The sequence below is a fragment of the Diadema antillarum genome, unplaced genomic scaffold (genome assembly GCF_040938485.1).
Source record: "Diadema antillarum isolate AM-2024a unplaced genomic scaffold, OU_Dant_1.0 scf00000120, whole genome shotgun sequence".
In the NCBI taxonomy this organism is placed as follows: Eukaryota; Metazoa; Echinodermata; class Echinoidea; order Diadematoida; family Diadematidae; genus Diadema; species Diadema antillarum.
This window is the reverse complement of record NW_027271009.1, coordinates 240,312-257,648: the sequence shown is the minus strand read 5'-3', so window position 1 is coordinate 257,648 and position 17,337 is coordinate 240,312. Positions and strand designations below refer to the sequence as shown.

At 41.8% G+C, this 17,337-nt stretch overlaps 1 protein-coding gene across 1 annotated transcript in view; it reads right to left on the bottom strand.

The window, feature by feature from the left end:
* The window catches only part of LOC139720059 (protein CBFA2T3-like), a 38,882-nt gene extending 31,374 nt beyond the window's left edge, over nt 1–7,508 (bottom strand). Inside the window, exon 1 of the mRNA XM_071631431.1 lies at nt 6,354–7,508. Coding sequence (XP_071487532.1) covers nt 6,354–6,450 — 97 coding nt within the window. The 5' untranslated portion in view covers nt 6,451–7,508. The remainder of the gene's footprint in view (nt 1–6,353) is intronic.
* Nucleotides 7,509–17,337: the final 9,829 nt, after the last annotated feature.

Here is a 17,337-nt window from a genome sequence, read left to right as displayed (position 1 = left end):
CAGGATTCTTCGGCTGTGTGTGCACTTACATATAGATCAGCGATAAAGCTGTACACATTCGGTTCCCGGTTTCTCAAATATACATATATCTGAGTTGGGCTAGCCTTTCTGCTCCACAGCACCCCACCACTACCAGGTCTTATACAGAAAAGCTTCAAAAGAGGCTTACTTAATGCACAAGATCTAGAAATAAGGAAAGGAATCCAAATTCTGAAAAGGTCACCATCAAAATGAATCGCTGTCCTTTCTTACAGACTATTTCTAAAATGAAACTCCTACTTGAAATTTGTTGCACGTCAACAACCACTCCAGCATGGCTTCATTTACGACATTTGTTGCAAACCAATTAACATTCAAGCACGGCTTCATCTACGTTGTCCTTGCTGTCCTATTCCTGTAGAAGTCAATAGGACTGTGTTTGTAACAGCACAATGTCTACATGAACTAGAAATCTGCCGAGCTTTGCTCTGCAACAAGACAGCATGATCATCACTAATTAGGCAAATGTCAAAACAGCACAAGGATGAGAGGGAGTGTGTAAATTGAATCTCTTCCACTGCACTTACTTGTGACAATCCCGGAGAGAATAGTTTTGTGAGACTCGTCCGTGTCACTCCTTCAGCTCTGTCTACACTTGTAGCAGGCAATTATTCACCCCTGATGGGTGAATAGGCCCTGTTACTGCCTTTATTGTCACAAGCAAGTACAGTCGAACAGATTTAATTTGCACACTTTCATTGAACTACCTGGATGAATCCAAATCTATATCAATATGACAAGAGGGAGTATTTTGTGAAAGGTTGACATAACAATTAAATGTGTGCTGGATAGGTTCATGTTCCATGTAAGCCCATATAATGTAAACCCACCTTCTACCTTTTCACTCGTTGTGCATCAAACTAAGCACTTATTCGGGGAAATGAAACTGTAGCATGCATGCAGAAGAAAGAGGATACCATTAGTCAAGTGTCACGTTCCATGAAACTCCTTGCACCGCAGAGGTCACTCAATAATTATAAGGAATCCTACAGCAACTGTCACATCTAATCAGTCAATCAACACAGCTAATCACTACCATGTTCATGGTATGCTATACTTGCCAACCAAATAAGCATTCTGAGTTTTTTTCACTCTTCTTAGAGTAATCTGCTTCACTTACTTTTTCATTGTGCTTTTCTGTTCTTGTTGGATTCATTCCACTCAGATAAACTAAGGCTTCATTTCTGTATATCAATACTTCTTCAATAATAGGCATCTGGACAATGATATTCTAAATGTTCCATGTATACACATCTTTTCCTATCCGTCCTGACTCCTCTGAAGCTGTAGGAAAATCACTCTTACTACAAAAACTTGAACAATGACAGTCCATGTTGGTATTGTTGGCTGAAATCACCATCCAAGAAAGTATAGTTCTTCCCACCCTCCTTAACAATCAGCTAATTAGCTGTCATGATAATCACAGGCACTTCTTTTAGAGAGAAGACAAAGTTGAATCAAAACTGCAATAAAGCTTATGTTACCGAAAAAAGAGATTCACACATACGTACGATAACTTTCTCCCCTACCCCCATAAAAAGAGCTGAAGCAACCCCATAATAGTGACAACATCCATCACGCCCCCTCCACCCCCCCCCCCCCCCTTCTTAAGGGCTTTTTACACTTGTGTTTCTTAACCCCGGACTTTCTCTGACCCAGGACTATCGTTAGTCCCGTACCAATTTTTTCAGCTTGTTACACTCGCCAATTAGTCCCGTACTATCTCTTGTCCGGGGCTAAGGAGAAAACTGACCTTTTTACACTCGTATTTCTTAGCCCCGGACTTTCCAAACCACATGAATATTCATAATTACGCTGTGTACTGTACACGTACACGCACGCACCGGCAGCACTTGATTACCTCGTTTCTGATTGGTCAGTGAGGGTCGGACTTCGTCTCCGTCGCTTAGCCCAGGATTATTTTTTCGTTCTGTTTACACTCACTTGCTTGGCACCGCAATTGCGGTGCTAACCCCTGCTATTTTGCAGGGCCAGATAGTACCGTACTATCGGTGGGGCTAGCCCACTTTGGCAAAAACGAGTGTAAACAGAAAGTGGGCTAAGGATAGTCCCGTACCAACGGTGGGGCTAAGGCCCTCCCTTAGCCCCACCGTTGGTCCGGGGCTAAGCAAAAATTTACAAGTGTAAAAAGCCCTTTAGGGAGCCTAATGAAGTACCCTCACTGCCTATTCCTGCCAGCTGTGCCATAACATGGGAAATGTTTTCATGTGTTTTGTAAACAACATCTGGTGGGCATGTGCCAACGTGGGGAAGCTGGGGCCTGGCAGCACTCCACTCCACTGCCGGGGCAAAGGGCAAAGGCACTGCAGAGAACAAGGGAACATTTGGATTTCGTCTTCTGGAGAAGGAAGGTCCACAAAAATCCTTGTGCATCGCTCTAGTATCTCTAGTCAAGAGAACCAGACACTGGCCTCCCTTGTCTGGACGACTTGGCTGAACTTTTTCAATTTCTGCTTCAGAGAAGCAAGTCCTGTATGTTGGGCAAATTGGACGCCACTTCCTGAACTGAAGGAGCTGCTACCTACAGGCCAAAACGGTGGGACTGATTTCACGACTGTGTCCTAACACAGCACAATTTACAGACCATGTCCTCAGTACCTGCAAAAGAAAAAATCCACTGGACAACGCAAACATAACATATTACACTAAAGTTTGTACTACACACAGAATATGTCATGAATACAAGGGTATGTCTTTATAATGTTCAGTGCTCTGTCACTTGCACTCCAACAGTGTTGCTACATGTCCAATTCACTATCAATCTCTGCTATCTAGTGTATTTGTACATAATTTCTATTCCTATCTCCATGGTATTGCCATCAGTTCTGTGATGTTATGATGGTGTCTGTTTTAGTCCATTGAGGTCACCAAATGAAGAGCAGCAATCGCATTAACCTCTGACATTACAATTTGTGATATCAGTCATATTACATCTGCCACTTCTTCTCTGCCCTGTTTTGGTGATGAAGAGGCAAGTATTACACAGCATGCTAGAGCACGTACAACCACTTAAGTCGTCTTGGACGTGAGCAGAAGTGGCGGCCTCCAGTGGCTAACAAGCCAGAGAACAAAGCCATAGTGTGGTATGATGCTGGCAAAAGGCAAATGGCATAATTGTAGAGTTTACCTATTATCGTCATCATTACTATAGTGGACGTGAAGAAGGGAGGACATGAGTTAAAAACGTAAACAATCAATAATCTGTGCCTGGAGACAGCGGGGAAAAATAAAAGAAGTTGAAGATATGGAAAGAGAAACCACCTTGAGAATGAGCAGAGTGGGATAGACGAAGAATTGTCGTGCCAAACCAAACAAGGTCTTAACCAGGCTTTACTCACGAAGAACGCTGAGGTAAAAAGATGATGCAGAGGGGGCATTCATCGGCCAAAGGGGAAAGGGGGGGTTGGTGTGTGTGTGAGAGAGCATGATCAAAGAAGAACAAGAAAAGAGGGCCACCAGAAGCCCCCTAACTGCCCTCCTCTCCCGGAGACAAAAGAGAGAGCTAAACCAGAGATTGAAGCCCATGAAGCCCCTACCATGAATTACAAGCCTCCCCTATTCAGATCCCGCCATTCAACTCTAGGCTTGGCAGCCCACTCTCGGCAATCCAGCGGGGTCCCCGGCACAAAGACCAGTCTTAAAGAAAGTGAGGATAACTCATTGTCAACACGTAATTGCCTTCTATCAGAGCAAGGCCTATCTTTTCAGGGCAGAACATCGACCCATTAACCACTCTCCTTTTCGCCTTCGCAGACTCTGTAAGCTTTCTGTGAGTAATTACCTCGCACCCACTGATTTCAGCTTTGTGGTATTGTTGTCGAAATTTGCGTTTCTTGAAAAGCTGACTACAGCAGTGCAGGAGACAAGCTGCAGTCTGTTACTCTTCTTACTTATGGTTTACATTAAACTGAAACCGCAACAACAAATCCTGACTTTTAATCCTGATTATGCATCACACATTGTAGAATTTGATCTTGTGATGTGGCCATTCCACAGCAATTATTCACGATTTCCCTAATTTCCATACATGATGAAAAGATGAATGGATTCTACACAGACACCTTTACAGAACTGTACAAGTCCCCTTTATATCTCATTGCCAAACGTTCAGTTACGGTAAAATGAAACACAGTCCAAATCCTTGCCCGTGGAAAATTGTGGTAAGAATTAAGAAGCTACTAGCCTTCTATCATTTACTGAACAACAGCAGCAATACCATGGAAGTACAACTCTACAGCCAAGGCATTGAGTATGTCAACAAGCCAGTAGTCGAGGCCTCCTTTGCCAAACACAGCCTGGCATCTCCAACAGAACTTAGCTCACACAATCTTCAGTTGGCATTTGACCTGACTGTGTAGAATTCTCCATGAATTTACGTTCACACTGTAATATTCAACCACTCAAATTTGGCCTTTTACATGATGAGAGTGACATATATATAACACCTTAGAACATTAGGAACATAAAAATGAATAAATATACAAGACTACAGAAAGAGTGATTACCTGTTTAAAGATAAAACTGAATGCAGCTGAGAAAAAAAAGAAATGGCATTCATCTGTTAATATGCTGCCCCTAGCCATCAGGTCCAACAAGCTAAGATATACCGTGGACTGCTCAAAAAGAATGTAATATCAAACATTTATGTCTTCAATAGGTCACACACGTCAGCCCTTATGGGTATGTGATGCATACAATATCCCTACACGAGGCAATAACACAAACCTAATGACAGAATTACATTGTCATTGAAAATATACTATCTACATCTACCACATATACTGATGGCAAGATATGAGAGACACACAAACTGAATATGAGATCGAATGAATGTTGTATTGCACTACAACATACAATGTACATGATATACAAACAAGACTTTGGAAGAATATATCTGACAATACAAACATAGTGGCATGAAATGAGTCTCTAACATGATAAGGTAATTAAAATCCCCTGGAATCAGCCAATACTACAGACCATAACAGCATAATTTTGAGAAATGGAGTACTGCCTTCATTATCAGCAATAGTGACAGTCCATAGCTCTGCTATATACAATGTGAATGGTCACTGCACATTTATGAGGCCCAAGCCAGCGAATGTTGATATATTAGCATGGATGCTCCAAAGCACTTACAAGCATCTTGTCACACAAAACATGCTTCACACAGCTCAGGTGGTAGGTGTACTGTGCAAGTTAACTGTGCAAGCCAATCTTACATGAATGACAGGAAAAGTGAACACAATATCCTTTTTAAGGCTGCGTTCATGCGAAACTAGAATTGCGTTTCTAAACACGTTTAGTCGCTAAACGTGTTTAGTTGCGTTGCGTTCATGCGATTTTTCCATTTAAACGCGTTTCAAAACGCCGATCTGAAACGCGGAAAAAGGGGCGTTTTGAATCATGATTCTGCCAGAATCACGATCGCAGAAACCGCATGAACGCAACCATGATTTCAATCATGATTCTATGACGTCATTGTGCGTTGTGCGCATGCGTGTCTCGAGTGGTATCCCACAGCTTCTTGCTCTGTTCGCGCGCTTGTGTACGTCTTATGAATCGTGTGTTTCGGTACCATACTTGCACTTATTTGTTTACATCAACGCCATACACCGATTCTATGCTAGTATCTAACGTTAGCTGTGTAAAATAATACATGTAATTACTCTCCGATTGAGTTGATAAAAGTAATGGCTGCAGCGCTGTGTCTACCTAAGGAAACAATTGGAGAGACGAAGAATTAGGATTATTCCCTTCTGTGGGAAGAGCCAAAATGTTACACCTTAGTACTGGAAAGTATTCACCGAAATTAAAACGTAAAGGCCTATAATAAACTGACTGATCAGTTGGCATTTAGGAGGTCTGGCTCGAGTTGCAGAAACTGCGCAGTGCGCTGCGCAATGGCAAAGGATGAGCAGAGCCAGAATCAGCGTTGCGAAAGCCCGCATGAACGCTCTTCCGCTGAGACCGTGATTTGAAACGCCGTTTTGAATCATGATTCATGTTTGTGATTCTGGCTACGAAATTCGCATGAACGCGGCCATAGAACACTGCTGAAGACCAACCACTGCATGCTCTGAATGCTACAAATTATGGCGAGGAAAGTAGAAAATGAGTCTAAGTTGATACACGTCGAGGAGCGATGAAAAGAGAGAAGGAAAAAGAGATTGAGGAATCAGAAAAAGAGGAGAGTGAGAGATAGATGGACAGATGCTCACGACTGTGTGAGGCTCACAATAAGGCCACAGAAGGGGTTGAGTGACTAATAAAGCAGGGGGGGTGATGCGTACCATTCAGAATGCCCATTGGTGTGGTGATGGTAACCTCGGGGACGGGCCGCAGTAAGAGGGATGACGATTGCATGAGCGTTGCCTCGCTCAGGAGCATTGGTCGCAAATTTATACGGGAATATATATGTGTATATATATATATATATATATGTCTGTAAATATCCGAGGCAATTTGACTCCTAGATCCCAAAGGAAAGTTCGGTGGGGTGGGAGCGTGTGGGGTTCAACAATCAGTATTCATTGCAGGGGATCCACTGGTAACTAACACAGCAACGCTTGTCAACATTCTTGTAGGTGTATGTCCTCGTGAAATGTTCCTCCCAAGATCCACTCCTGCTTGTGTTGTACACTGAAGAGCACAACTCCGGAACACCATTGACGGACGGCACACAACGTGAGTACCTCGTCAGCTGCACCTACACTTCACACTCCACACCTGCGAAGCCCGTCACATAGTCTCGGCTGTCTTGCCGCTGCACTCTCGAGAAACGATGCAGACCAACGGCAGAGTATGGTGTCTGACGACGCTTACAGAACGAGGTATATTCCTGGGTGCTGTCACACTGTACGCTCGGCAGTAGAAATAGTGGTCACAGCAATCCGTATCATCTTATGCTGCCGTGGCAACCTGGGTGGTTATTTCCAAACACGAGTCGGGCAGATGCCTACGTTCTTCTATCTCTCTTTCTCCCTTCTTCTCTCCCGCTCTCTTCCCACAAGTCCTGCTCACCAGTCAGAGCAGAGGTAGCTGGGTTGAAGAATTGGGGTAAGTCATTCGAGATACAACAGCACGTGCGAAATGCGGGAAGGAAAGGAAGTGGAGAGCGCCAGAGCGAGTGACAAGCTACGTCCACACGGGCCAAGCAGGAATCCGTGACTAATCATGTCACTTCCACGATCCAACGAAGCTGGGGGCAGGACGTGTGGTGGACTGACGACAGCCCCTGCACCAATAGATCCTTTCACTGCAAGTCTCACGTCTCTCTCCTCTCTCTCTGTTTTGTTAATTTTCCGATTTACCCACTAGAGGTCTTTTCCCTCCATCAACTACCAGCAAATCCTCCCCGTCTTGTTATCACGTAAAGTTGTGTGCTTCTGTGTGCACGCAAACACATGCACATGCACACACACGCACACATACAGACACAAACTGCTTTTGTTGTCCTACCACTCTATCTCTTTTTTTCTTCTCTCTCTCTCTCCACCTCTCTCTCCCTCTATCTCTCCCGTCTGCCTATCTGACTACTTAGCTAATAACCTCGCCACTGTAGTCCCTCACTCCTCCGGAACACACACGTTCAGGCCGCAGTTTCTATTCAGCGCAGAAAACAGAAGGCTAGTTATTTTAACTCTTCGCCTTTCCTCACATCTCTACGCAGTTTCCTATGATTGGACACACACACACACACTCACATACACATGGCACGCATACACATACAAAGCACAATGGGTGGTGAAGATCAACACCAAGTGCTCAGGATTTGCAGTGGAGTAAGAGAGGAAAAACCAGCAAAATTTACTCCTTTTCAAACAAACCAAATGGTACAGCCCCACAGGGCAGTCAGCATAGCAGAGGGCTTTGTTAGTCATATGCAAATAGTGGGCAGTTCCCATTCAGTTTAACAGGGGTGGGCAGAACCTAGCCTCAAGGAGGGGCATTCAACTGCGCTTGGCTGCCAAAAATGAGTAATTACTATGTCATCAGGTCAGTCTCTCCCTACCCCCCCCCCCCTTTCCCCTCCCCTCTCTCTCCCCCTCTCTCTCTGACCCCATAGCACTTGACTCTAGTAAGCTGTGTGCAAATGTGAATACCCACTCCAACAGGTAGCTATAATCCCAGTCCATTGTAACTTGAGCTTTATAAGCCCAAAGTGCTAATTACATGAGTAATGATGTTGACAAACCCTAAATCCCATTAAAGTGGCCCTGGAGTAGCTGTAGACAGTTAGATGAGCTTAGTCAATGTGATTGATTTGATGACACCCCTCCTTAAACCCTCCCCCCCCCCCCATTAAATCAAATCCTATACACGATTTCCATGACCCAGCTATGCACTCTGGTTTCCTATATATAACTCAGTGCTCTAGTAATCCTTTCAATTTATTTTAGACAACAAAATCAATACATATCGTGACTGCAACAACAGAGAAAAAATGGGAAGAAACATTTATTGTTACACCTTACTTATGCATTCCAAAGAGATAAGTAAAATCTTAATTTCTAAGCAGAGCAGAGAAGATGTGATCTCCGCAGGGACAGACTATCTGTTGTTTTTCCTGTAGTCCAGGAACCCTCAACTATCCTCATTACTCACCACCTACCTCTTTTCTTTAACCCACTGAAGCCTAAAACCTACCTACTGCACGGCAAAATATTTTTGTGGCATGAAATTTTCTGAATTGGAGTCGACAGCCTTTTTCACAGCATGAATCTAACAAAAATTGCCACTGGCATTCAATGCATGCAATGTAACCAAGAATTTTCATGTGCATTTTACATTTCCTGAATCTTGGCAATCGCAAGATTCTCAAAATCAAAATGTTTGCAACATTGAAATGTACGCAAACACCACTAGTTTTACAGTGTACCCAGTCAGGAATCAATGGGCAATGCCTATTATAGTAAAATCAGCTTGTCTTCAATGGGTGAAGTAAGTCAATCATGACACCCCCTCCCCCCCCCCCCCCCCCCCCCAAAAAAAAAAAAAAAAAAAAAACATCATTCTCTCCTTTTGTTGGACATATCACCTCTTACTCAATTTACACACATATGATCATAGTACAGATTTGATTTACAACTTGCCCTTGTCATGCAGGAAATATATCTAATGAAAGAATATGAAATCCTATGCTCAAAACATGAAAATGAACATTGAGAAGATCAAGAATGATGATCATTTTGTTGGTAGCCCACAGGAGATACAAAAAAAATGAATTAAAAAAAAACTTTGAAAACATCATTTGCCTCAACTGAAGTGACTTTCCACTTTTGGTTCCATTTTGGTTCTCAAAACTGGCTAGCAGCATGCAGTGATATCGAAACTGGGCTACAATAACTTGTTTGGCTAGGTTCAACATCATTTCTGTCATGTCCCCCGTGTCCGAATGGTTGCTGGCGTTTCTCCCTTCCACTCAGGGAGCAAACCAGGAGGTGAATTTGGCCCACTCACGTCATTTCCATTTTGGAGCGTTAAGAAAGTGGCTATCTCAAAGGCCCTTGAGTCATGGAGACATTTATCTCCTCATCATCTCAACTGCCTGTGCTAACAGGTGTCACTTTCTCACATGGTAGCAGGGATAACCTTATCACCATATTACTCACAGCGCCTCCAGTTTATTGACAACAGGCGAGCAGCTGACAATAACATGCTCAATTCTCAAACAAACCATTTTCATTTCCTCTTTTCTTTTTCCTTTTTTTTTTTTTGGTTGTTCCGCACATAAATTAAACATGAGAAGGTTTCAGCATAGTGTAAATGCTTGGTGAAAAATTGTCACTCGTAATCACTTTTTTCAAATGCTTCAATTATTTGTGTTTGGATTCTCAAACTGTTCACAGACACTGAAACGAATCTCCCTGTAGTGTAAACTACATTTCTCACAACAGCTGTGTTGCAGGCCCCATGGTCTGTCAAATAAAACACATAGCTCACAGCACAAATGCATGTTAGTTTACTAGGCCTACGCATGCAAGCACTATACAGTTAGCAAAAGGTTTGTCAGTGGAAGTAAATGAAGGTCCAGCTATGCTTCTCCTTCAAAGTGTCTTTGCGGTCAATTTATTCGAGATTACATAGGTATATCCAAACCCAAGGAAGACCCTACTGTACTGGAAAAAAAGCCTTTAGATGACAGGCCAATTCACACAAACACCAAAAAAAAAAAAAAATAAAAGTTTTGGTAACACGACACAAAAACAAAGCTTCACGTGCATGGACACACACACACAAATAGAAGCTATTGCAATATGCATCAGTGTCAATGATGCAAAAGTTAGTTTTTTTGATTTTTTAAAAATCCCTTCATGATAGTTCACCTCAAACAGTGTTTGTCAATGGCACACAAAAGTTGACTTTCTTTTTTTTATTCCCACAATGGAACTCTGGGCATGAGGCCTTGAAGTGGGGTTGTCAAGTCATTGCAAAGGCATGCACAGTTTGGAGATTGAATATCCCTTCGCTTGCAGTGTGAATGGTGGCAAACAAAATGAATTTTTGCATCGTGATCTAACAACCAGTAACTTGTGTGTAAATGGAACTCTTATTTGGCAAAACATGAATTGAGAAACACATTCGGCAGGAACGTTATGCAACTTTGCTTTCAAGGAACTTGATCTGAATGATTTCTCTCAACATATTCACAGAACAAATTTTCTCCTTGCTTGAAGGCATTTATACAAGCTCACAGGCAATATCCTCTAAATCTCGAAATAGAAGCAGGTCACTGTTATACAGTGAACAATAGAAGAGAAATGTTAAAATAGGCTCAGAGAAGATAGAAATAGAGACAAGGTAAAGCTAAGGAAAACCAGACAGACCTGATCGAAGCAAAGTGAGGGAAAACGAATGACGAGGCGACATTTCCCTCATATTAATCCTGTTATGAGATGTGCAAGATGCTAGTAGGTACTGCTGGTACTGGTTGGTTGAGGAACATGAGAAATTTAAGATATACTGGTGAGACAGAAAGAGAGAGACATATACATCTATAGAAAGAGAGAGAGAGAGAGTGAGATAGGATAAAAGGAAAAAAGCAAAGTATGAAGAAAATGCAACCATCACCTGTATTCTCCAGCTACCTGCAACTCGAACAAATCATTGCTCATAAAATAGCACGGTCTTTAGAGGGACGGACCTCTGTGCTCCTGCCAGCAAAAATGGAGAATGATCAAGACCTACGCCTGGTTTACATCACCACTTACACATATACTGGAGGATGGTGGGAGGACAATACAACCGCACAAAAGTAATATTTCAAGGTACATTGGGACGTGATGGTACATCTGTTGTTATACCGTTACAATGTAGAAGAGAGAAAAAAAGAAATATAGTTTCAGTGAAATGCTATCTGTTATACTTGCTGGTACAGTAGGAGGAGAAAGGAGGAATAGGAAGGGGTGCCTATCACATGTGCACAGATCTTGATCAAATGTGTAGGAACCATAACAATTTCAATGAAATGTAATGGTAATCCAACATAAGGGTGAATTTCATTCCTATCTGCAGAAGAGAAAAGAAAAAAAAATGAAGCGGGAGGGAGAACGGAAAGGGGTCAACTTGCAACCACCTGCACTTTTCTCGCTTGTGCCTCCTTTTAACGTTTCTGGGTCATCATCCAAGACCAAGGTCCCTTCTTGAATTGAGGTCTTCCTATTTCTTCCCAGGGACATGGACAACATAAACAATCAAAACAAAAGAGCTTGAAAACAGGTGGACTTAAAAAAGAAAAATCACCTGGTAACAGTAAAAACTATTTCCGGTATGTGTTCACTTCTACAGAAAATGTAGAAAGTTTGGCTCTCCCATTATCTAATTAACATTGATTTGTGATATTATATTCTGCGAGGAAACTAAGGTGCAATTGAAACTGCTGAGAGGCAATTGTAGGGTTAGCCACCTACATTATACAATTGATGCATGAGTCTGAGTGTGTCAGTAGGAATTGTGTGCACAACATAACTATGGAATGCTTAACCCATGAGGCGAAGCTAAATTCCATAGTTACCGCATGCACACTATTCCTTCTGACACACAAAAAACACATACATCATTTATTTTATAGAACTGTGACAAATTTTGCCCGAAATTCATTTTTATTTAATCAGATTTCTGACAATTTGTAAGTCTTTCTGTTTGGCTTGCTTTAGATGAAACCATGCACCGGTTATATTACTGATGCATGAAATTTTCACTGATGCATGGTACTGATGCACGGCTAGCCATCTCTTGCCAAGTGCGCGAACACGGGCTACTTGTTCTTACTGTATGAACAGCAAGCCATCTCTTGCGAAGTATGTGAACTCTTTGTTACAAGTACGTGCGACATGTTTACTGTGTCTATTGCCAGTGATCAAGCGTGCTGCCAGTAAAAAAATTTGATACATGGCTCTCGACCAATGAGATCGCTGGATTCTCTCGACATGTTCTATTAAAAGAATTGACTCATAAAAGTTTAGTTCTCCTTCCCACAAAAGAGTTAACATTATTTGATGAAATCGTCACGCCATGAAGAAGTTTTCCTTGAATCAAGAAGCATGTTCTGCCTGGTGACCTTGCCACACATCTACAACAACATGAGGTCTCAGGAACTAGAGGAATTAAAAAGAGAATGGCAAGATTAATGTTCATGACTTTAAGCAATATCATGGATAGGGTGTAAGTCTATGGGACTATGGGAATACTGCTTAACCTTACTTTAGTTGGTTGCCCAATACCTCTCGGCAAAGTAGTGTCCTCTCTACCTCTCTGTAAACTGCAGCCTGTGAGTTAGCTTCGTCACACATGTAATTGATGTGCAAGTCCTTCTCCGTGCGTGCCCCGGGTGCAAGGCTTGTTATCGCGTTGTCTGATGCACCTAATCACTTTACCCCATAAGCGACAGAGAGTGAAATGGAAAAACAGGCATCGCTCCCCGCCAGATGTGCAGAATAACGAGCAGTATTAACACAGCCCACATCTGCTCAACACATTGCTCTTCAATGAGGTCGCGTGAGAGAGTAAACTCTCCCCTACCCTTAACCCTTTCCATCCCAACCTGACTTTCAGCCACCACCCAGCATCTCAACTCTACCACCATGCGGATCCCAGTTTCCTGGTAGGAATATATCGCTAAAAACTATTTTGTCTTTCATTTGGAATAGCTTGCAATTTACTCCCCCTCACCACCCCCATTTGTCTTTTCTTACTGAATTGGCCTATATACATTGAACATGCAAAAATTTGCAATCATTTTTGTTGAACAGTGACACCATGAATACACGGTGTAGAGCATACAATGAAGTGTACCACTTTATGCTCTTCTGGTGGCGTATAACGACGGTCGAACACCTAGCAACCCAATCTTGTGTCAGCCATACTTTTCTCCAAACTACAAATATAAGACATTAAATGGTGTCACCTTGAATAAACTGCCAATAACAGGAAAACTTTGCACCACATCCATGCTGTGGGTAGTAATGAATACCGAATACGTTCTGTAGGTGGCAACCTGGTGGTGACTCAAGTCTCTGGTGGTTGTAGAGACGTCTCCACGACATCTCTGTGACATCTTCCTGGAGACAAGCTGGGGTCTCCAGAAAGTCAGGGGAGAGTCACAATGTTTGATTTTTTTCTCTCTCTCTGAGACTCTTTCCAGTCTCCAGCTGGTCTTGGAGACGTCACTGCAATATCTATGTAATGCCTTCATGAGTTGCGGCCATACTGTGGAGACTAATGGAGACGTCTCTGCGATGTCTCCATGATGTCTCCATCAGTTGTAGCCACGTTGTAGCTAGACTAATTTTGTCTTTGGCATCTCTGAAATGTTTCTAAAACCTCGAAGAGACCCACAGTTGCAAAGGCCCAAAACGACGTACCAGCTAATGATGTGAAGATGTTATGGAGATGTCTCTTCCACTGCTGGGAAGTCAAGGTGGCGTTCCCGCAGTTTCTGGGTAAACAAGTTATTATTACCTTGTTTAGAGACGTCTCAGACATCACCCTTGAGTCTTGGTGAGCCTTCTTGGTGAGAGCATAAGCCATTTTATTCACTTTCGAGTCTGTCGAGTTGCCAAGTGTAATGCCAAGTCTGAGCAGTCTGAGCAGTGAGTTGCACTAGTGAGATAGGCCCTATGTGCAAGAAAACACTGACAACTGTGTGACAATGACAACCTAGTATTCCTGTTACTTCACTACCAACCAAGCAGTGGCTGCCAACTCACGCAGCAGAAGTTCACTGCTTCACACACGATGCAAGGTGTCATCATTACCTTTGCCTAAACCACAAATGGTAGGTATTGAGGCAACAGTACACTGGTGTTGGGAGGGTAAAATTTGGCTTTTCATGAGAGAATACAAGATATAAACCTTGGAGCACTGCAGGAGCTCAGTGTCTTCTGGGAAAGAGAGATCTTATTTCAGAATCCTTCGCCATTTCTTCATGATGCTTTTGCCCTCTGTTGATATAGATGTATGTTGTGGCAGAGAGAAATTACTGAGTTTTGCATTCATCTGTTTTGTTTTGTTTTTATAGAGCATAGCATTCAGCCCCTCCCACATATTGCCAATGCCTTCTCGAATGTCAAAAGAGGCCCCCGGAACTGATAGGACAATTTCATCATTCAGTGCTGATTGATTCGGAGATGGGAGATATTACATCGACACACATGCGGCCATGTCCACACACCTCGGCGGCATATGGTCAGCATTGAATATGTGCCATCGTCAGATGGGCTGCCGATCGATAGGATTGCACAGGTGCAAGCCGAGTGTATGGTTGCCAATTTGAGAAGGCCTAACCCTGGTATCATCATATCCAGGTACCAAATATGTTACAATAGAAACATATTTTCATATTTCTTTCTCTTTTTTTCCCCCCTCACACCTGCTGGCAACGAAACCCGAGCTGCTAAGTGCTTTGAACACAGCCAAGTGGTCTAAACTTTGATCATAACATTCCTCATACTGTCTTCAAATTCAAATAAAACTATGTGTGGCGGGGGTATAAAAAAGTCCTGTGTAATGCTGAAATCTAATCTATTTATCCATATGTGTGTGTGTGTATATATATACATATTTGAATGATTGAATCTGTTCCCTCTCTGGGGTCACCAGGAGCTACCATTTCGTCTCCCAAGGTCAATATCTCATTGCGCATGTATTGACCAGAACCAACTCCTCGTTAAGCCCAAGGTTGAGGCCATCCTGTGGTGCTTGTATGCAAGTTCACATTTATACAGCACACATGATGTGCGATCGCTCCATAGTAAGGATTTCAATGTCCGTGATGACAGATGAAAAATTATCTTAGAAAAAAAAAGAAAGATGGATGCAATATTGAGCTGTGTCTCATCCGCAGAGATGGAGTTGGGCCTTGCATAGTTGGTTTCCTGGTACAAAGAGTGTGTGTGTGCGTGTGTGTATGTGTGTAAGGCAGACAAAGAGATCTCTACCGCCTCTGTCAAACTCATCATCTCTTCTGGCAGACAACTTAGCCTTCCAGGCTGGGGGGAAAGTCACAGGTCAAATTCTGGCAAACACAGAACAACCACTGTGCTATCCACTTTTGCTTCTTTTTCTTCTCAAACATTTTGTTGTTGCCGTTATTGTTTTCCTTGCAAAGAAATAAAGCAAGAGAGAGAGAGAAGAAGCTATGATGAACTTCAAGGTCTTGTTTACCTTTGGGAGCAGTCATTTACAAAAATTTAAGATAGGTCTGTCGTATCACAAAACATCCTCCAATATAGAAATTTTGCAATAAAGCCTAAAATATTTAAGAGATATCTGTATTTATCTCAATAAACCATAACTGTTGACGGTTTAGTCTGGAAACATTTTTATTATACCTATTGCTCATATTTTGTGTATTTAACAATACTTAACATTGATTATACAGATTAAACCCTTTACAATTACAGTGGTTGTTTTTATATGTAACTCACATCTTAGAACTATTTGAAAGCACTAATGCTGGGTTTTGTTTCATCTGCAAATGGTAAATTATGCCTTTCGATTATACGGATTAAACTTTTTACAGTGGTTGTTTTTATACATAACTCACATTTTAGAACTATTTTAAAGCACTAATGCTGGGTTTTGTTTCATCTGCAAATGGTAAATTATGCCTTTAGAGGGAGTAAGTCATCAGATGTTTTGGTTTTTCAACTGAATTTATATTAGTTCACTGCCCACCATGGTAAATTTCAAAATCACCACTGCTGCTAGAAAAGAATTGCCTGTTATCAGTGCGAATATGTGCACCAGAACGTATGCGTATCAGCAGCGGTCAACTCCAGTTGAACAGGATTCTTGGGCTGTATATAAGACTGTACATAATTTGTTGTGGAGATTGTGAGCCCAGTAGAACTATATTTTTTATACACAATCGAGATGCACACCTATACAATGTATCCAGCCGAGTAGTCAGAAACTGACAGCAGATTATTCGTTGTTCCCTGTGAGCTTTGCATAGATGCGGACACGCAAACAGGTGGCGTGTGTGTGCATTACATTGAAAACTGCAAGTCTTTAAATTGAATTTTGGATTTTTGATAATTCATGCTGCCTACTAAGAAAGCTACTCATAAAGTACCACCACCAAGAAAAACAAACCTTCTTTGTACCCACATGTAATATCTGAAAGAATGCTTAACCTATGCAGATCAAAAAGCGGAAATATTGCACATTCTAAGCATCATGATGTCTGATAAAAAACTTTTTTTTTTCAAAGAACATATCAAACACACAAATATTCAACATTGTTCAAACATACTGGTTGGCAGTGTTGCATTAGTAACATATTGTGTACACGACAAAATTTACAAGACACAATTGGAGTCTTCCATTGGTGGCATCTGGCTATTTAAAAAAAAAAAAAATCTGCTATTATATGATAAATGACAAACATTAAATGTGGTCATATCTTTTCGTAGCTATCCAACATGAAACTGTTGGTCACTACAAGAGAATCTTCCTCAACAGATGAAGAGGTTTAAAAGAAACAAAAACAAGAAAACAAAAGGATATGGTGAGTAGCATGAGCCAATGTCCTGGTTGCATGGTGATAACTTACATAAGACCTTTTTTTTTTTTCTGAGAATAATAGTAACCCAATCATTCTTTTTGCCTATGGCAGGATTATCAAATATGAAGTTGACAAGAGTGCAAACATTTGAATTAAGAATACATCTTTATAATCTGAGTTACACATGGGTGCCAACTATACCTTCCACTTACTTAAACACACTTGAGGGCTTTTTACACTTGTGTTTCTTAACCCCGGACTTTCTC